This window comes from Macaca thibetana, chromosome 12 (genome assembly GCF_024542745.1).
Source record: "Macaca thibetana thibetana isolate TM-01 chromosome 12, ASM2454274v1, whole genome shotgun sequence".
NCBI lineage: Eukaryota > Metazoa > Chordata > Mammalia > Primates > Cercopithecidae > Macaca > Macaca thibetana.
This window is the reverse complement of record NC_065589.1, coordinates 34711247-34732101: the sequence shown is the minus strand read 5'-3', so window position 1 is coordinate 34732101 and position 20855 is coordinate 34711247. Positions and strand designations below refer to the sequence as shown.

The following is a 20855-nucleotide window of genomic DNA, read 5'->3' as shown; positions in this document are numbered from 1 at the left end:
AAAATATGTTTAAAGGGTGTCAAAGTGCAGGATGTCAAATGACCAGCCTTCCTGGGTGCCCACATAGTTCAGTCTGGCCCTGCCTACTCCCAAGGGAACAGATGATATTGGTCTGATAGGCCTGCTCCAGGTCCCTTTGGAGTGGACCATGAAAGGCTCCATATGAACACGGGGCCTAGAGTAAGATCAGAAACAAGCCATCATCATGTGCTGCTGAAACTGGGTTCCTTGGGTAGATGAAGCTGAGAACCTGCCTGTCTCTCTATGAAAATCCTTTGAGGCACAAGGAAAGTCATGGAAGGGATAGGGCCATTCAGACACCACAGAGTTAGTCAAATAAAAGCTGCACACCAGCTAGTCATATCCACTGAATCTACGGAGCGACCTGGTGGTGTGGGAATGCTTTGGTTTGAAAGCTCTGACTAGTTTCTACTCTCTGGAGGCAGTGATCCTGTTGCTCTGGGTTTACTGGCCTATGTTGGCCTTGGCTTTGACAGATCTTCCCTGACTAACTCAGACAATTACATATCCTGACAAACTGCCTTAAAGTTTCCTGGAGTTCTTGAACTTTGCTTCTTGTTTGTGTTTCAGCCCTGCTCTTCTAACTCTAGCTTGCTTGACATGGGGCGTTTTGGGCCTTTTGCAAATCTGTCGGCACCTCCAAATGATGTCTTTCTAGACCAATTCTGAAATCCCATGTAAAATAATGTGTTCATCAAAGCAGGAAAGAAAGAAGCGGATGGAGAAAAGATAGTTTTTAAAAATTTTCTTAAATATGTGCAAGATTTTGTAGCTTCTCTATTCTCCTAAATCCCAGTAACATTAAAGAAAAATAAAAACAAAAACCAATGACTGTTTAGGTTTTTCTCAACTGTGCTATGAACTTTCCATTTTGGAAGAGTGTATGAAATAGACACATCTTAGTAAGTACTGTGTAAGTATTCCAGTGGATTGATTGCTCACAATAATTAGTTATCTCAGATACTTAAAAATGATTTTATTAATAATTAGGATTGCAGTTCTGATGGGAAAATGATAAACCTAGGGTAGTAGACATAAGAGAGTTTCATAAGCAGGAACTCTTTAACAATTTCCCTGAAGAAAATGCTTGAGTATACTTTAGAAAGAAAGATTAGCGTGAGTCCATATCATCCTTCCTGAAATATTCAAGAATGCTTAGGCAACTGGGAGGAATCGTATCTGAGCAGAGAGCGACTGAACAGTGGCACCCCAATTTTTTGTCTTCTAGATCAGCATAATTTTTTTTAAGTTTCCAATTTTAAATTGGCCAAGTAAAGATGCTAAAAACAAAACAAAAGCTACCATATATTTTCACCATTATTTCACAAAAAAGGGGATTTTAACACCAAAAAAAGTGGAAACAGTATAATTTTTAAAAACAGGAATATTTTAAACTAAATACATGTGATATTATTAAAATTTGGTGAAAACTCCATCCCAGATGAGCCCCAAGCCCACAGAGGGAAATGGAGAATCTTTGTAATAAGAGCCCAGGGGATCAAAACAAGAAGGACAAAGAAATAACCTATAGATTAAAAGCCATTAAAAGTAACTGAAAGACAAAGTCATTGCATAGAAGTGAATTTCAAAACAGAAGAAGCAGGACAGTGCTTACAACACTGTCAAGGTGTAAACACCTTTACAGGTATTGTCACAGCTGCATTCCCACCTGTGTTATTTATTTAATGCTTTATTTAAATTGAGTCATTTACTTTTAAAAGTTTATTTAAAATGAAAGCCTTATAGAAATACCATAAATGGGAAGCCAGTATCCCTTGCCATAAAATGAAGCTAACACAGATGCTGGAAGGCCCTGAGCCTGCAGCCAACTCTCTGTTGAAAAGGGAGATCAGCAGGTGTTAGGGGTTCCAGTCACACCAGCACCAGAATGAAACTTTCTGTTTGATTTAACCTGAAGGGCAGAAAGACAATTGAAGGGGATAATTTTCTGTGCCTAAGGTTTTCATCTACCAAGTGGGGAAAATAATACCCACCTCATAGATTCACTGTGAAGATCAAATGAGTACAGTATATACAGTAAAACCTTTAGAACAGTAAATAGCACATATTAAGAGCTGAAAAATGTTAGTTATTATTCTCACTATCCCACACTTTGGGAAACACCAAATTAGGATACTTGTCTACGCCTATGTTAGACTGTATCAGGCATACAGTAATACAGCAACACATTTCTGGAAAGAACATATGGCTAGGGAATAAGAATGACAATTCTTTTGCTGATGTAAATTTAAATGAATAACTTACAACAAATGCATCTAAGGCAATTTACTGTTCATTTTGCTCATGTTTCCTTCCATGCCTCATTTACTTGACCAACAGCAAGTCTGAATGATATATTATTGCCTTTAGGGCATAGTACGCGATGCATTTGACACAAAAATGTCACACCACAGAGAAAGGATTTTAGGATCTTAACTGTAAGTCACTATTTAGGTAAACAAGGCTGCCCAAATATATTAGCTGTTAAATTATGAAATCAATGTCTCATCTATTTGAAGCAAACAATAGAATTAACATAGGATTTAATTGTCAGAGTGGCTACACATGTTATAATTTAATTCATGTTATGAAATACAGTAAGGGAGGATTTACTTATCAGTAAACAACCAAATAAATATGCTAACATCAAAAAGCAGTAGTTCTAGGGGGCTCCAAAGATGGATTAGTTGGTCCTGAACAAGAAAGACATATACTAACATATCTAAGCTGTTGCCTTTCATGTGTCTCATCCCTTTTGTCCCTGGAATTATATTTAGTACACAGAGAACAACAGCACTGCCAGGGCAGTCAAGTAGAAAGAGAGGGCATTAATTTAGTAGAAGCTGGTCAAGGTTAGGGCAGGAGATAGTGGACAAGTAAATATTTGGCTTATTGAACTACAAGATAAGGTTATATTGGAAATTTATGGCAATCTCTAGACCCTATATTGGGCCTATGTTGATCGTGGTCTCATTCAGAAAGATCTGGATTATAAAAATATCTGTCTTTCTTAGTCCCTGTCCATTCATTGTAGGACAGTTTCTTCCAGCTCTGCAACAGGCTTCTTGGTAACATCTTTACTACTTCCCTTTCCTCTCCACTCAGTTCTGGCTCTTCCTTCCTCCAGCATCTCAAGGTGTTCCTTTTTCTGCTGTTCCTTTTTGATGTCATGATCCTCCATTTTTCTCCAGACCTCTTCATTGCTAGGCTGCTTCTCCTCTGAGTGGGTGAAGTTACTATCCTTGCTTGCTCTGTTTTTTCAGGCAGGACCCTCAGCTTTTCTATTGAATTGTGCATCACACACTAACTATTCTTTCTTGATGAATGTTGTCTGCCTTTTCCTGCTTTTCTACACACACACACACACACACACAGACACACAAACACACTTGGATAATTCCTTCACTCTAGTTCTTTTTTTCTTTTTTCTTTGAGACAGAATCTTGCTCTCTCGCCCAGGCTGGAGTGCAGTGGCGTGATCTCGGCTCACTGCAACCTCCGCCTCCTGGGTTCAAGTGATTCTCCCACCTCAGACTCCTGAGTAACTGGGATTATAAGCGCCCGCCACCAAACCCAGGTAATTTTTGTATTTTTAGTGGAGACAGGGTTTCACCATGTTGGTCAGGTTGGTCTCGAACTCCTGACCTCGTGATCTGCCTGCCTCGGCCTCCCAAAGTGCTGGGATTACAGGCATGAGCCACTGCGCCAGTGCCTTCACTCTACTTCTATTACGTTTATAAGTAATAAAATGTTCCAGACTCTGACATGAATTACAGTCTACTCCCCTTACTTGGTAGGCCACATTGTACCTGTTCCCTAGGACCTATTTCTCTTAGAGGCTTCGGTACTTGAGGATACCAAAAAGTGCAGAATAAACTCAGAGGCAATGCAATAAACTCTTTTCCCTGTCTGTTACTGTGTTTGCACTGGTCTGGGTACCAAATCAAAATGAGTACCCAGGAGTGGAGCTCCCTAAACTTAACTAGTATTAGCGGTGGCTCCAGCTTTTAGTGAGTTCCACACTCTACCTATAAATGGCCTCTATGTTCTGGGGTAAATCAACTTTTTTGGATCTGTCCAATTACTTTATGGTGATCTGAATGGGTCATTTATGAAAGTAAGAAGTGTCCTAGAAATGTCACTTTGTCACCAAAATAGGGAGAAAAATCTCCCCATACATTCAGGAGGAGCTTGCAGTATGCTTGGCACTGTTGCACATGCTGGGGATGTAGGTGAACAAGCCAGACAAGGCCTTGCTATGGTGGGGCCATGACTTCCTATTGAAAGGCCAAGGAAAATGATTGCAGTCAACCCTGGTCAAGGAAATCAGGTTAAAAACACCTTAGAGAGGAGGAGAGGACCATTTCTTTGGCAGATAGGCCACTATGTTAACAAAGCTCCACCTCCCTCAACTAGGATACACATTTAAGAGCAGGCAGAAGGTTTTTTTCAACATACACACACACACACACACACCCCCCTAACCAAACCCAAAAGATAATGGGAATCATGTGTTCTGCTCTCATGTGCAAACCTATAATTTATGGAAAGATGGGAAAGAGAAAGTCCCTTAGGAGGCCTAGCCAAGTTCTGTGGTGAAAATTCAAGTGTACTCAAAGCTCAAAGCTCAGACTGGAAGAGGTGGGGGTGGAAAGGAGCAAGAAGCCACAGCAAAAATAACATGTCTTGGGGGCAGTCAGCTCTCTCCTTTCTCCCCATTTCCAATGCCATTCCTGGGCCAAGTTGCTTTCCTCCCTTCTTCCTGCCACCCCCAGCCCTCCTACATTCACACATTTTCCCTCTTATTATTCATTCTTTTTTTTTTTTTTGAGACAGAATCTCGCTCTGTCGCCCAGGCTGGAATGCAGTGGCACGATCTCAGCTCACTGCAACCTCCGTCTCCCGGGTTCAAGCGATTCTCCTGTCTTAGCCTCTTGATTAGCTGGGACTACAGGCGCCCACCACCACACCTGGCTAATTTTTTGTATTTTTAGTAGAGATGGGGTTTCGCCATATTGCCCAGGCTGGTTTAGAACTTCCAAGCTCAGACAATCTGCCCGCCTCGCCTCCCAAAGTGCTGAGATTACAGGTGTGAGCCACCGCGCCCTGCCTATTCATTCATTTTTTAAGAATTGCAAATTGGCTTTAGTGCTCATAATTCCTGTCACGAGGTGATGCCAGAAGAATAAATTATAGGGCATCCTAGAAAACAGGTAGTTAACATCAAATGAGAATGTGTGTTAATAAAACAAAACGGAGTTACCAGAAATTTTCAAATTATGGAAAGGAAATGGTTTCCTTAAATACATGACTGTGAATAATATATATTAGTAACTTAATACTAAAGAATAGAGCTGGGCGCAGTGGCTCACGCCTATAATCCCACCACTTTGGGAGGCCGAGGTGGGTGGATTACTTGAGGTCAGGAGTTGGAGACCAACCTGGCCAACATGGCCCCATCTCTACTAAAAATAAAAAAATTAGCTGGATGTGGTGGCGTGCACCTGTAGTCCTAGCTCCTTGGGAGGCTGAGGCATGAGAATTGTTTGAACCTGGATGGCGGAGGTTGCAGTGAGCCAAGATGGCACCACTGCCCTCCAGCCTGGGTGACAGAATGAGACTTGGTCTCAAAAAATAAAAAAACGAAAAAGCAAGAATATACTATAAGACCTGACAATAGAAAAGGCCATCATTTAAGGGCTCAGTTGCTAGCAATATCATCTCTGATACTGAGTTTCAGTCTATATCATGATGGCTACATATTGTTATTTTTGCTTCTTCTATTGGGCCATTGTCACTTAGCTTTATAGTGTTGCTTTTGGAGGATATGATCACCAAAGCAAATCAACTACTATTTTCATTGTATTTTTTTAAAAATGCCAGCATAAGTAATTCTTGCTAGGCCATTTGAAAAAGCATTTTTATTACACTTTATTATTGGCTAATAAACTTTAATAAAATTTTAATACATATTTTATTAGTTTTCCTATCAGTAATGTGAAATAAATTATTATCCATGTCAGAGATGGAAAAATTGAAGCCACCGAAACTAAAAAAGATTAGTAGTGGTGGTGGATATGAAATAAATGTCAAATTGCTCATGTAAGAAATACCCTTTGTAACATTTGAGATAGTTTCTAACATCACTCAAGGTGTTCTTGCTATCCAGGGATAGTTTTAACTGCTGGTCAGAATGCAAACCGGAGAGAAAGAATCTGTGGTCATGGGGGTGTGATAAAGCCTCATTACAGCTGTAAATCAAGTGACTCTTGTTAAGGGACTTTGAATTGCAGCCCTCATAGGGCATTCACTATATGCCAAACACTCTTCTAAGCATTGTACATATTTGTAACTCACTTAACCTCACAACCTTGGGAGGTAGGTAGTTTATCCTCATTTTGCAGAAAAGGAAACTGAGGCATGATAAGTTTAAATAAATTTCTCAAGGTCACACAGCAGGTAAGGGGTGCTGGCAAGATACAAACTCAAGCTGTCTGGCTCCAGACTCTCTGCCCACAACTATTATGCTAAACTGCTTTTCAGAGGCCATGCTGAAGTTAACCAATAGACCAGGGTTATTTAAAGATTTACTTGAAAGTCAATTGTTTACTTGAACTCGGGACCAAGCAGTCCTAAAGAAAAAAACCAAAGAGGTTTTCAGTTCGCAAATGCTCACTTACGCAATAACACAGTTTGAATGAACAGACAGCCCCCTTTGAGCTCATTCTTACCCTCACCACCTCTTCCTATAACTGATTCATTCATTCACCCCATATTTATGAGGCACTTTTTCTTGCCCAGGCACTGCTCCTGGGATTGGGGTCCAGGATGGATAAGATCAAGACTTGCTTCCAAGGCTGAATCTTTCATTTATGGATTATTTTTAAAGGCTCTTGCAAGCACGCCTGAGAACGAAGTAACTCAGGTGACATTTTATTTGGGGAAGGCATAACACAGTCCTGGCAAGAAACATAAAACTGTACCCTCTTAGACTCCCTGGCCTTGAAACTGAGGACACCCTTCAAGGTGAGCTCCTCCAGAGCCTGGGTATGAGGGGCTGGTGATTTTCTCCTAACTGTATTCCTCTCCTCTCAGTTCAGAGGACTCTCAGCACACTCCCACCTAGAATGTGTGTCTTCTCTTCTACTTTCTTTTCAAATTCACTGCCTCACAGTACATTGTACCTAGCACTTAACAGATACTGAAAAGGCTGTGAAATAGACTCCATAAGTCATGCAGTGCCAGTACTTTCCTGCGGTGCTCATAATCATTTTTGTAAAGGGGATGATATTCTTTTTCTTATTGTGGTAAATGTACACAGCATACCATTTTAGGTGCATCATAATCATTTTTGATTGGTTACATTTCACAGATTGCATTTTAAAATACTATAGCTTCTCCTCCACTGTTAACCATTTCATGGGTAATAAAATTGCAGTTGAGACAATAAGCTGGTTTTCCTAACCAGCACGGCTGGCCATATCAGTTTCTCAGAAAGACTTCAACTTCTCTCCTACGCTGAGGTGATTCAATCCTGTGGACCGCTTCCCTCTCCACCCTTGACAGATTCAGAAGCTAACTCCAAGGTCCGAAGTTTGCCTCCCTCATCCGAGGCAGCTGAATCAACTTCTCTCGCCACCCCTTTCATTATCCCATTCCATCCACCCCACTGCCATCGGTGGGGTGGAGACTCACTGCTTAAAGTGTGCTGAAGAAAAACCCAGAAGCAAGAAACTAGAATAACTTGCTCCTGTTAACAAAACAAACCAGAAAACACAGTAGGGGCCAAGACCTCACAGTCGCCGAGTTCCAAATCCTTCCTTATCCCAAGGAGACAGACTGCCTGCCTCGCTATTCTAAGCTCAGGCAATGTGGCTTAAGCAAACTCATAGAAGGAATTCAAGCCTCAAGATCCATTTTCAGCCTCCCCCAGCTACCCATGTGCCTTTTTATCCTTACTCCATCTTGCCCAGACAAACGTGAAAGCCTGTGTAAAGACCACTGCATGTCTCACTTTGAAAGGGCTTGAATACCCTCATGAACTAACTCCTGGCTCCAATCTTTGGTCTCATGGAGACAGAGAAAGCAGCAGCCAGTTGGAAAACAAAAAAAGGGTTGTTATCTCTATGTTAAATTAAACTCAGATTTACTTAATATCCCAGCCAACTTATGCCACAACTATTTTGGCCCTTTCTGCCACCCCAAAGCCTTTTGTGGCCAAAATGTACCATTGTGCTGCTGTTTGACACTGCGTGCCAGCAGGCCTCTGGGCCAAAGCCAAGGAACACCCTTCCTTCTTTGGGTTTTGGGGGAGCAGGGGAGGGCTGCTAATTCCTTTTGTGACCACTGACTAAAAGCTGAGTGGTCAACAATTTGTTAAATTATACACACACCTAAAATGTCAGCTGCATCAGAGATTTTTGCTATCTTTCGCATGGCTGAAGAGAACCTTCAGGCTGATGGCAATTTTAGAAGTTGGGTTTTTTAACCATAAACTGGGGGATGGATGCTAGCAGAACTCCAGACACGCGGGATCCTGGGTAGCAAAGACTCATCTTTGATAAGTGTATATGTCAATAATTCAAACCAATGGAAGGGGATAGGAATTAAAATTAGTCACAGTTATAAATACGTACACATACACATGCATGAGAGAGAGACAGAGAGAGCAGCTCTACCTCAAAAGTCCTTTTTGGAATCATGCCAGCTCTAAATACAAAACCACACACTGACACGGGTCAGTCAAAGCTACAGATACAGAATGTGCTAACCTGAAAATTTTGAAAAGCAAAACAAAACAAAAACAAAAAGCAAGGCCAGGTGCAGTGGCTCATATCTGTAATTCCAGTACTTTGGGAGGCCGAGGTGGGAGGATCACTTGAGCTCAGGAGTTCGAGACCAGCCTGGGAAAAATAGCAAGACCTTGTCTCTACTAAAAATAAAAAAATTTAGCTGGGTGTGGTGGCGCACACCTGTAGTTTCAGCTACATGAGAGACTGAGGTGGGAGGATTGCTTGAGCCTGGGAAGTCGAGGCTGCAGTGAGCTGGGATCATGCACTGCATTCCAGCCTGGGTGACAGAAAGAGTCCTGGTCTTAAAAATAAACAAACAAAAAAGCAAAAAGCAAATTTGCAGCATCATAAATCCATATCTAATTAGGCTGCATTCCCTTGTGGACTGCAATATATTCTGTGGGTTATCCAGTTCCTTTGTTCTAGCATCTTGCTGTTTTTGATGACTACAGGTCATTGGTGTAGACAGAATGAAATATTTTGACCACCATGGCACCAGTTAAAACTGACCTGTAAATAATTTTAGGGGTTACAGTCTCTTTGGGGGAAACTGGGCAGGAAGCTGGGCCTGACCGATAAAATCCCAATATCTACAGAGTCTCTCCAAGCACTGGGTTTTTTGCTATGCATGGTGCTGCCACTCCAGGGCTAATGATGGGTGCATTTGCCCTTTCCTTTCCCCCGCTTTGCCCTATTATTCCTGCCTTCCACCCAGTGGAAAGACATGGTAGTTTCAGAAATGGTGGTGGTTAGGGTGAGGGGTTTGCTTTGCTGCCAGGTAGATTTGATAGCAGTTTACCTCCAGAAATAGAGAATGTGCGTGCTGGGAGAAAACAGTCCAATTTAGTGGTTCAGAGTGTGTGCCTATTTCTCTAACGAAGGGAGTCCTTCCACTGCAGGAGCAACTGTGCAGCTGGAAGTATTCATTCTTCTTTCTTTTAATAAGTTTGAAACATTTCACACAAAATTGAACAAAAATAACAAAACAGGACTTGTGCTAGAACAGGATGGGTTTGAATCCCAGCTCCTCCACTTTAGCTGGATGACTTTGTGCAAGTAAATCTCATTGGTGAAATGTGGATAATAACAGTACCTGTTAATATAGGTATATTATATAGGGCTAGTGTGTGGATTACATGAGATAATCCATGTAGATTTAGGACAGGGTCTGGCCTAAAGTAAGCACTCGATAATAAAAGTGAGTAACATTTTTTGAGCATATAATAAAAGGGAGCTATTATTAATCTAATTATTTAGTACAACCTTCTCATTTTACAAAGAAAGACTTTAAGCAGCAGAGGTATTTTGTGACTTGCTAAAGGATAAACTGTTGCTGTCATCCTGGGTCGTGGGTTTTCTGACCTCTCCCTCTCTCCTCTTGGCTAAGTGCTACAAAATGAGAGTGAAGCAGGCGGGCCCCTTGCCTTCCAAGAGACTGCACCATACCAAGCCAGGGGTGGAGCACACAGGCCGAGGATCCTGCCCCTTTCAGCATATCTGCCTGTCTGCCAGATGATCAGTCCCTGGCCCCAGCAGGCAGTAGGCAGAGAAAAGAGAAAAAGGTGAAACTCAAATCAGTAGTTTTATTACCCGTGATTGCCTAGCCTACTTTCTCTCTGTGCCCTTGACCTCTGCTCTAACCAAGAATCCTTTCACAGTCTCTTTCCCCTGATTTCCTTTGTTGTTCAGCTCTAAAGCTTCCCTTATGGTGCCCCATTCCCTTAATGTCCCTTATAGCCCAAGTTCTTAAATAGTTCCACCTCTTGCGAACCTCAGCGGCAATGGCCTCTCTGCTGTTAGCCCAAACACAAATGCCAACTCACAGTTCACCAGATAACCTGATTGGTGCTGCTCGTCTTAGGAGGAAACCCACTAGGTGGCATATTATCTTCTGCACATTTTTATTGGCCAACTTTTGTTTGCTGGGCATTATTTTAACGGCCACTGAATTGTAAGGTATTAAGATGACAATTTGTCTTTAAGGAAAATATAAAATCAATATATTTAACTTGTTTTAATAAGCTGTCCTTCAGATCATATTTGTCAAAATGCTTAAAGCTGCTATTTCCTGACAAAAAGTTGAAATAGTTGACCTTTGGCCAATGGAAATCCAGCCATTTGTCAGTTAGAACTGAAGGTGCTGAGCTGACACTCAGCGGCCTGGCTCGCATTCTAGGTTGCTTGCTGCACCCAGAAGCCTGGATACTTTGTGCAAACTGGCTGGGAGGTCCCCGAAAGCAGATACATGCAGAAAGACTTCCACAATTTCATCACTTCTCGAGGTCTATGAAAGCACAGAACAAGGGCCCTAGAGCTGGAAGGGGCTGTAAAGATTGTTTAATCCAATCCTCTTACTTCATGAATGAAGAAACTGAAGACTTGAGAAGTAAAGTAATACAGTTTCCATCCAAATACATGCCTGTGGTCCTCTTCCTGGGAAACGATATAGTTGCAAGGCCAAAGTCAGAATAAAAAGTGACCCAAATGGGCTATACTGTATGAAATTGTCATTTACAGATGCCATACATCTTTAACAGAGGTTAACAGGATGGAAAATAATCCCTACCAGGGTTAAGTTAAAAATTCATATTTTAAAAAGAAAGAAACTCAGCCTTTACAAAGTGATGAGAAATGATAGGGATTGGGATATTTTCAGAGGTAAGCTGTGCCTCCACTTCTGACTAAGACTTAATGGAACAAATGCATTCAGGGAGATGCATGGAATTTAAACACAATTCAACATCAGTTAATTCTAAGAGTAAAGGCCCTTCAGTCCAGCTCCCTTCCACCTCAATGTTAAAGGAAGCTAGAAAGCCAATTACATTCACAGCAGGGCCTCTCCCCTACTGCAAGGGAAGAATGTACTGCAAATTCTATGTGTGCTTTACAAGCTAGTAAAACTATAATTGCAGGTGGGAAGGAACATGGCGTCTCTTTGTTTCTGCCAACATTTCAGTCTGGTGAGCTCTCTCTGCAGCTGCAGAAAGAGTGTGGACTCCATGGTTTTCTTTAAGCACAAAAATGTGTACTCCAGGATTCTACAAAATTTACAGAAAGACTGCTTTCTGTTAAAATAGAAAAGATGTCTGTGCATAGCCCACCAAAAGGTCATGCATTCTTCCAAGAAACAAGTGCTGAAGGTGCTTCCCTTTTTCAGCAAGCCAAAACCCACCTTCGGGTGCAAGCTCTGAAGACCTCTCTCAGCAAGAGCAAAGACAGGTGGCAAGGTTCAGAGGGTAGGTAGTACCACTCACTCAAGTGCAGGACTAGGGACAATACCCTGGCTCAAGAGGGTAGGGGCTGTCCAGGTGCAATTCCCCTGTGGAGCCACTGGGGAGGTCTGGTCTAGGACCATCCTGGAGGCAAGAGGAAATGAGGCTTTTCTGCGTCCCCTACCAAGGTAATGCTCCATATGGTGATTGTATAGCTGCAGCTATAGCAGGTGTCTATGGCCTAGATTCCCCTACAGAACATGAGGGGCAAAACTGGGACGCAGCAAGCATTACTTTTGTGGTGATGGTTGTCGTCTAGTGTCCACAGATGCAGTGTCTTGATGACGCCGAAGAAAGCTCCCAGGAGTCATTTATACAAGGCCCACACCTCACAACAACACTAATAGCAATACTCTACCCCTAGTAAAGCGCCTATCCCCTAAGCCCTTAAGTGACAGGCAAAGTTCTAAGTGCTCTATGCATACTAACTCTAAGGCCTCACAACAACTATTATCCTCACTTCAGAGATGAAGTGCTTAAGGCACAAAGAGAAGTGACTTGCCCAAGGTCACCTAGTGTGTCTGGGGTGAGTTGGCATTTGAATATGGGCAGGCGGCCTCCAAAGCTCCAGTGTGCGACCGCTGCAGTGGCCAGCACCTCTGCAATGCCCAATGTCGGATATCATCATCCCTTTGGAGACCTTTGCTCCAGGCAGAAACTCCATCCCATGTTCACCTCACACTGGCGTGCTGGCCTCCTAAAAGCTCCTGACAGCCATCTTAATTTTGATTTCTATTTAATTTTCCACCTCACAAAGCAATGCCAGGGAGAGGGAGTCTGGTGATACCTTTAGAATATGATTTATCAACCAACAGCTTAAGGGAATGCAGGGCTTCCTTGCTGCCACCTGACCTTTGTCTTCGGCCTTCCTAATGTTTGCATTGCTGCCCTGACCTTGCAAAGTGACCTGGAATAGCTTGGCTGTTTCCTTGTGTGTGTCCACTTTCAGAGCCCAGCTGTCAGCCTGTGCAAGTCTGTCAATTAGTATCTCAAGGGTTTGGGATGGGGTCTGCCGCCTTTTGAGGAGCACAATCTAACACTAACCTCCAAATTCCTTCTCGTAATTGAGCATTCATTAGTTTGACGGAACAAAAGCAGGCATTCTCTATTATAAAGCAGAGGTCAAAACTGGTGGCTGTGTTTTGTTTGGCCTGCAGAGTGTTTAAATATTGAGAAATTTCACATAAAAATACAGATTTCCGGCTTCTCTTGGAAAACGGGAAGAGCAGACAACTCTGGGGCTACTGAGTAACAGCTGCTGCCTTCAGATATGGAAGCTCTCTCTGGTTCATCTGCCCAACTTGAGTCTCCCCTTGGGCCTGCTTCAGGCACAGATGCCATTTGCCTGGTCTCTGCAGGAATCCCAGTCAACATAGCTCTGTTCTAGAGCCAGAATTCCCTCCTTTAAAACGTGAGATGGGCCAGGCGTGCTGGCTCACGCCTGTAATCCCAGCACTTGGGAAGTTTGAGGCGGGCAAATCCCTTGCCCAGGAGTTCGAGATCAGCCTGGGCAACATGGCAAAACCCTGTCTCTACCAAAAAACCCCACAAAAATTAGCCAGGCATGGTGGTGCAAGCCTGTAGTCCCAGCTATTCAGGGGACTGAGGTGAGAGGATTGCTTGAGTCCAGGAATTCAAGGCCAGCCTGGGCAACATAGGGAGACCCCCATCTCTACAAAACATTTAAAAAATCAGCCGTGGCGTGGTGGCGCATGCCTATGGTTTCAGCTACCTGAGAGGCTGAGATGGGAGGATTGCTCGGGCTCAGGAAGTCAAAGCTGGAGCCAGCCATGATCATGTCCCTGCACTCCAGCCTGGGCAGCAGAGTGAGACCCTGTCTCAAAAAAATAAATAAAATAAAATTCCAGGAGCAAATGTGTTGATGGTCCACTAGGCTTTAGCCAGAAGTTCAAATAAAAGCCAAACAACAATATGAAAAGCTGCCCCCATCAGCCTTCTCTGTTTCCCCACAAGGACGGGTGTAATGTTGTTCAAAAGCTGCAAGTTCCAAATATGGAGGGAATTGCAGGCCACTATCACATGGAGACAATGATGTCCGCTAAGACACATGTGGCAATGCTGTCTTCTGAGGCTGCCATGCATCCTGGTTACATTTCTGAATTGGGTGAAGTGCTGGAAACCTCCTCAGCCCTAAAACACCTGAATAGATAGTGCCTTCTGGTTATCCCTCTGGTCCCTTGAAGACCAACTATGGGTGTGGTGGGATGGCTAGTCCAAGGCATCAAGGGATGAAATCCCACTGGACATCACCAAGTGGAACAGAATCATGAGCAGCTTTGACTATAAGTTCCTGGCACACGGACAGAGTGCAGGAATTTGACCATAATCAGTAAGAATCACCAGTCTATTTCTGAGAAAATGTGCCCTTTCAATTTCAGGGGAAACATGGCTCCTGATACATAGTACATGCTTAATCAATATTTGCTGAATGAATACATGAATAGGGCGAAAACACCCAGTGAGGGGCTTGATGACAGAGTCGGGCTCATATTTCAGGTGCACAGGTGGGATGGAAAGATTTAAAACTCAGTTCCTCGTTCTTTGCACCTCAAGGCACATCCCAGAATCTTTCATTTCTGAGGGAAGTGAAGCAATACCGTTTTACTCATCCTATGAATATTTCGTTGAGACAATTTATCAGAATAATCCTGAAGCATGCGGACAATGTTAAGAAATGTCACAGTTGGCCGGGCGCGGTGGCTCATACTGTAATCCCAGCACTTTGGGAGGCCAAGGCGGGTGGACCACAAGGTCAAGAGATCAAGACCATCCTGGCCAATATGGTGAAACCCTATATCTACTAAAAATACAAAAAAAATTAGCTGGGCTTGGTGCCTCGTGCCTGTAATCTCAGCTATTCAGGAGGCCAAGGCAGGAGAATCGCTTGAACCTGGAAGGTGGAGGTTGCAGTGAGCCAGGATTACGCCACTGCGCTCCAGCCTGGCAACAGAGCGAGATTCCATCTCAAAAAAAAAAAAAAGTCACAGTTGGTAGTAAAAATTTTCTTCAGCTTGCCCCCATGGAAGAAACACTGTAGATCAGATCATTAGAATGGTTTAAGGCTACCAAGGCCTCAAAGTTCTCCTCTTAGTCCTCTCTCTTTGGCTTATGATTATGGGCCAAAATTTTAACTTACAGCCTCTAAGAAGCCTTCCCTGATGGCCAAGTTACTGGGTGTTCTGGTTACTATTACTGCAAAACAAATTACTCCAAAACGTAGTGGTGAAAAAAAACCAACCAACAAAAACCTAGTGGTGCAAAACAATCATTTATTATGGGCTCACACATTTTGTCGGTCAGGACTCCAGGAAGGACACTATGGAGATGGTTTGTTTCTGCTCCATAATATCTGCAGCCTCATCTATAGGCTCAGGTGAGAAGACTTGAAGGCTAGAGCAGCTGGAATCATGTGGGGTTGTCTCCACTCATCTCTCTGGTGGCTGATGATTGCTGTCAGCTAGAACCACCACCATGAGGCCTGCTCATGTGGTTCTTCTATGAGGGCTCATCTGGACTTCCTTACAACATGGCCACTGGGTTGCCATGAGTGAGCATCTCCAGAAAGCACCAGGTTGGACCTATATTACCTTTTATGACTTGGCTTTGGAAATCACATGGCATCACTTCCATAGTCACAGGCCTGCCCAAATTTGGGGAGAAGGAACACAGATCCCACTACTGAATAGGAGGAGCAACAGAGTCACAGTGTAAAAAAGACATGTGGGATGGAAGATACTGTTGCGGCTATCTTTTCAAAATACAATCTACCACATACTTGGTCAGATGTATTCCCCAAGTACCCTAGGTTCAACTCCCCTGACTTAATGCCTATCTGCCTCTCTCATCAGACTGTGAGCTCAGTGAGGGAAGGGACTGTGGCTTAATCACCTTTGCCTCCTCTGTGGCTAGCTCAATGATTAGCACACAGAAAGCATTCAATCAATACACACTTGTTGAATCAAACTGAATAGAAATGAAGAACCAGAAAGACTACTGGGTCCCTTTCACAATGGCTGTTGGTGGCATAGGTTTCTACCACTGGCAAGACCGACGCTAACCTTACTCTATATCTTTAAGTAAATGTTCTTTGAAAACAGGCCCTCACTTTGTCAGTATTATGATTGCTCTTTTAAAATATGAAACAACAAAAACCCAACAACAACAGCACTCAGATGGCTGCATGCCAAAGGACTCCCAGGAGAGTAATTTCAGCACTGACTAAACACCATCCAATTCCACAGCTGCAGCCTCAACCGGTATTGTGTTGTCTCTACCTGAGGGGCTAGAGTTGGCTCCTGGAATCCTTATCTCAACTGAGCTCCTTCTCACCTGGGCAACAGGGCTCTCTATCCACCACTCACAACGCACAGTTATCTTTCTGATCTGGCTTCCACAAAAGGTAGTGACTTTGTCCTTAGCTCTGCACATTTTCTGCCACAGCCCATGCCAAGCTCCCCCGATCCTTCAATCATCTGTGGAATTTGGCTGCGGCGCCTGGGTCTGCAGAACAGAAAAGTCAGCTTGCATAGAGAACAATCTGCACCAGCACCTTGCTAATCACCTGCTTTAACCCACTCAGCTAACTGGTTCCATCATCAAAACATCAGAAAACTAGTAGTTATGCTCAGCAGGTAGTAAAGATGTCAAGACTGAAAGTGAGGAGTCAGAAGACCCAGCTCCAGTCCTGGCACCTAGCAGCAGTTGTCACTCTTCCCTTTCCCCTCCCTGTACAACGTGAAACACCCTGGGAGACTGAGTGTGAGGCATGAACTGTTCGGCACCCACTCAAGATACACCTGCTCTCCTGAGGAACAGGGCTTTTCCATTTGCTCCGCTGCCTGCCTATCAAAACTTCAAAGAATAACACTCAATCCCTTCCTCCGCCCCAGCAAGATCTTAGCCTGTGCATTCATTTTTTGAAAACCCACTTGTTTAAAAGGCATAATTTGCTCCCCAAATAACTTACGGTCCTCTTTCCTAGCTCATTAATTGGTTGGGAGAGCTGTGGCTAAAATAGCTAACAGAGATTTAGTGATGTTTTAATGGAGGCCTCGCTCCCGTCTCGCCCCAGATTACGTTCAGGGGTTTCTGAAGGCAGTGCCGGCTGCAGCGGACACAGGCACAGGCCATGGAACAACACAAGCGAGCTGTCACGCTTTGTTTTTCTGCTTGTTAAATCCGAATGCTCCTAATTAGTTATCCTGGCCGCTAATGCCTGGGTGGACAATGGTGTAGGGATCAGGGCTGCTGAGAAGCTATGAATACAAGTTCCTTGGGCTCCTGAGGCTTGGGACTGGTGACTCGGTTGTGGGTACTGAGGCGCTGTGTTCCTGTGGGCTGTGGATTCAAAGATGTCAACCCCTGTGTGAATAAAGGTCATCACCTGTTACTTCTTTGGTGAAAGGGCAGCTGTGCTGGGTGCCCACTTAGGCGTGGCCTTTGTCTGCTGACTCTGTGAAGAGCGTCCATAGAGAAAAACGTTCTCTGATTATGGGTTTGCTTGGTGGGTCAGGGCCATGCAAAATAACTCACATCACTTCCTTGAAGAAGAATTCAGTAAAGCATGTTGTTTAAAAGTGGCCTTGAAATGTCTTAAACATTGCCTTTTTGTGATCTTACCAGCTAGAAAACAGTTGAGGTAAGACCACCGTTTGATTTATTTCTTCAGGGGCCAATTCTAACAAATGTTGAGGTCACACGGATGACAATTCCTAAGCTCTGTGGGTATGCTGGACTAGCAAAAAAGTTAACCGAAGAGTTAACTGTTCTGGATATGGAGTGAGTGTTCAGAAAGTTTGCAACACGAAACAACTCACTATTATTCTGACATAAGCAGATATTTTTATTTTGTTTTAGAATTCTGTGCATTGTTATATTTCATAGTCAGCATTTCTAATTTTGTTTTGTTTAGCGACTGCTGTTAAATTAACCAGTTTGCTTTGCTTTTTAGGGGAGAGAGAACCAGTGAGTTCACGATACCGTATGTATGAACATATGTACATATACACCTTTGTCACCCATCCATACACCCATCCATCCATCCATCCATCCACTGGACATTTCTATGTTGCATAAGTTACATCAGTTGCTGAGTGTAAGTGTTTATTGCTTTAGTATTAAACAGTTTAGGCAGTGCTAGGCAATTCCAGAAAGGTAGTGTACATCTGGTCACTCCTCTCTCTTTTCACAGCTCTTGAGTGCTGTGGGTCCTCCCACCTGGCATCCTTCCCACTTCACAACTCTTTAGTAAGTACTCCAAATTCCAGACTTTCCTGTCCTTTTTCTTTCATAAAACTTATCTGTTGATATGTCTCCCCACCCTCAATATCATGCCATGTTTTCAAATGAATTTCTGCCAAAATAATAATTTATTTTTCTTGGGTAATATATTTCCTATTAACTACAATCTAAATGCCTTCACCTAAAGGTAGGGTCTCATTTGGAAATGTAGGGCCCAGGGAAGGTGAATAATGAGAAAATTAGCTCCTTAGGTTGTCTCACAAGAGGGGTGTGTGTGTGCGGGAGTGAGGTGGTGGGCAGTGGAGGGAGTAGGGTGGAGGGCCTACTCTAACCAGCCACCTCACCCATGGGATCATCCAGTATCCTTTCTCATGAATCGCCACAAATAGAATCATTCAATGCTTAACTTACATATGCCCCCAAAGGTGAGTAATACCAGAAGAGTTAGTCATTAATATACATTTTAGGTTTTGTCACAAGAGCACAGGTAGCCAAAATTTAGAAGTCAAATCTGACCTTTTCTTTCAGCAAATAGAAGGAACTTTAGAATAAACCTGCTATCATTTACACAGTCCAAAGAATGACATATTAAACCAGACTTCTGATTTGCTCCTTAAGAACAACTAAGAACTCTTGACCATTTATTTATATATACTAATGTATTCTACTGGTAAAATCTGGAACCTTTTCATCAGTGTTAAAAGCGCCAAGGGGAGTAAGGAGATGGTTTGTCACATACTTAACAGGGAAAGCGGATAGCTGACGCCGAAAGTTAAGGCACTGAGAGTTACGGTACAACTCTCTCCATCTCAGGTGAGCATATCTTTTTATTGCATTCCTGTCTTAAAGCCTTCTCATGGATTTGTGATAATGCTGGATAGACTGAAAATAACCAAACACAAATTCTATTCTATTTATTCTTCCCAAAGTAACTAACCAAGGAAAAGCCCTTAAAAAGCAGTGCCTCAGTTTCCCCATTCAAAACATGCACCAATACTAGTCCGTGCATTCACACATGCTGAGTTGTTGCCTTCTACCTCCTTTACAAGGAAGCACTTCGTCAGTTCAAAAACCACCATGCATTCGTACCTCCTGAAAGAAAATTTGTAAGATTTTATTTTTTAAAAAATGAACAGTACATTCTGTCAGAGTTACATTCAAAGAGTATGGAATTGAATATGTTTTTTTTTTTTTTTTTTTTTTTTTGAGACGGAGTCTCGATCTGTCGCCCGGGCTGGAGTGCAGTGGCCAGATCTCAGCTCACTGCAAGCTCCGCCTCCCGGTTTATGCCATTCTCCTGCCTCAGCCTCCCGAGTAGCTGGGACTACAGGCGCCTGCCGCCTCGCCCGGCTAATTTTTTGTATTTTTTAGTAGAGATGGGGTTTCACCGTGTTAGCCAGGATGGTCTCGATCTCCTGATCTCGTGATCCGCCCGTCTCGGCCTCCCAAAGTGCTGGGATTACAGGCTTGAGCCACCGTGCCCGGCCTTGAGTATATTTTTCTAACAATATCGAGTTCGCAGAACAGAAATTCACCTGGAATTCTAAACGCAAGAAATAAGCAAAGGAAGGCCATGCTCCCTGGAGCTCCTAGGATTTGGAGAGCCTCTGCCCCTGTCTTATGCGTCTTCCTTGGCCCTGCTACTAGGCCAGGTGTACCTGGCTCTATTTTACAGGTTATGGCTAAATGCTACCAACTGACTGTAGTCAGATAATGACTATATACAACTACTACTTTTTCGATGTGCAAGTCATACCAGTGAGCAATTCAATCACTGGTGAAACAGACAATTAGGGACTCAGTCTGAGCATTAATTTTGCCAATAACCGGTACTCAGTGAACAGTGAGCAGGTGACAGCCCTTCCTGAACAACTGGAGGGAATGTCCTTTGCAAAGCAATTGTCAATCCTTGCTATTTCTTTCCTCACATCTAAATGTACAATAGTAAAGGAAAATGCATGCAAAGAGGACAGTAATTCAAATCATGAAAAGGGGGAAAAGTGTCTTGAACGTAACAAAAGCAGCGGTAAGGCAGCTTGAAATCTTCAGCCAAATTGTTGAATTGAGTCTATCTGCGAAAATTTTAGGGATTGTTACTTATAAACATAAAACCAGACAGAGACAATAAGATTGCAATTTTTTTGGTACCAGAATTCTTTCAGCATCTTTAAGTATTATTAGTGCTTTGTGTACTATATTATTTTAAATTATCTCTAAATTATAAATCTCCTTTCACCATGTTTATTAAATTCTTACCTGTTTTTTTTTTTTTTTCTTTTTGAAGAGGAAAATGGCTGTTTTGCTTTTTAAATAAAAGCTAATGGGAAAAATCAAATTAACAAGAGAAATCTGGCTTAAAGAGTGCAGTGGCCGGACAGGAATCCGCCTCCCAGGTGCCATTCTCCTGCCTCAGCCTCCGGAAGCTGGGACCACAGGGCGCCCACCATCGCCCGGCTAGTTTTATTGTATTTTTTTAGTAGAGACGGATTTATACCGTGTTAGCCAGGAT

General features: G+C 43.0%; 1 protein-coding gene across 4 annotated transcripts in view; it reads right to left on the bottom strand.

Moving 5' to 3' along the window:
- Window positions 1-20855, bottom strand: part of PLEKHM3 (pleckstrin homology domain containing M3) — a 205454-nt gene that overhangs the window by 56712 nt on the left and 127887 nt on the right. Inside the window, exon 7 of one of the 4 annotated variants that reach the window (XM_050752641.1) lies at window positions 1005-19438. The exons of the other annotated variants lie outside the window; for them this stretch is intronic. Coding sequence (XP_050608598.1) covers window positions 19412-19438 — 27 coding nt within the window. The 3' untranslated portion in view covers window positions 1005-19411. Of the gene's footprint in view, window positions 1-1004; window positions 19439-20855 lie in introns of those variants that run through there. 4 annotated transcript variants of the gene reach the window in all.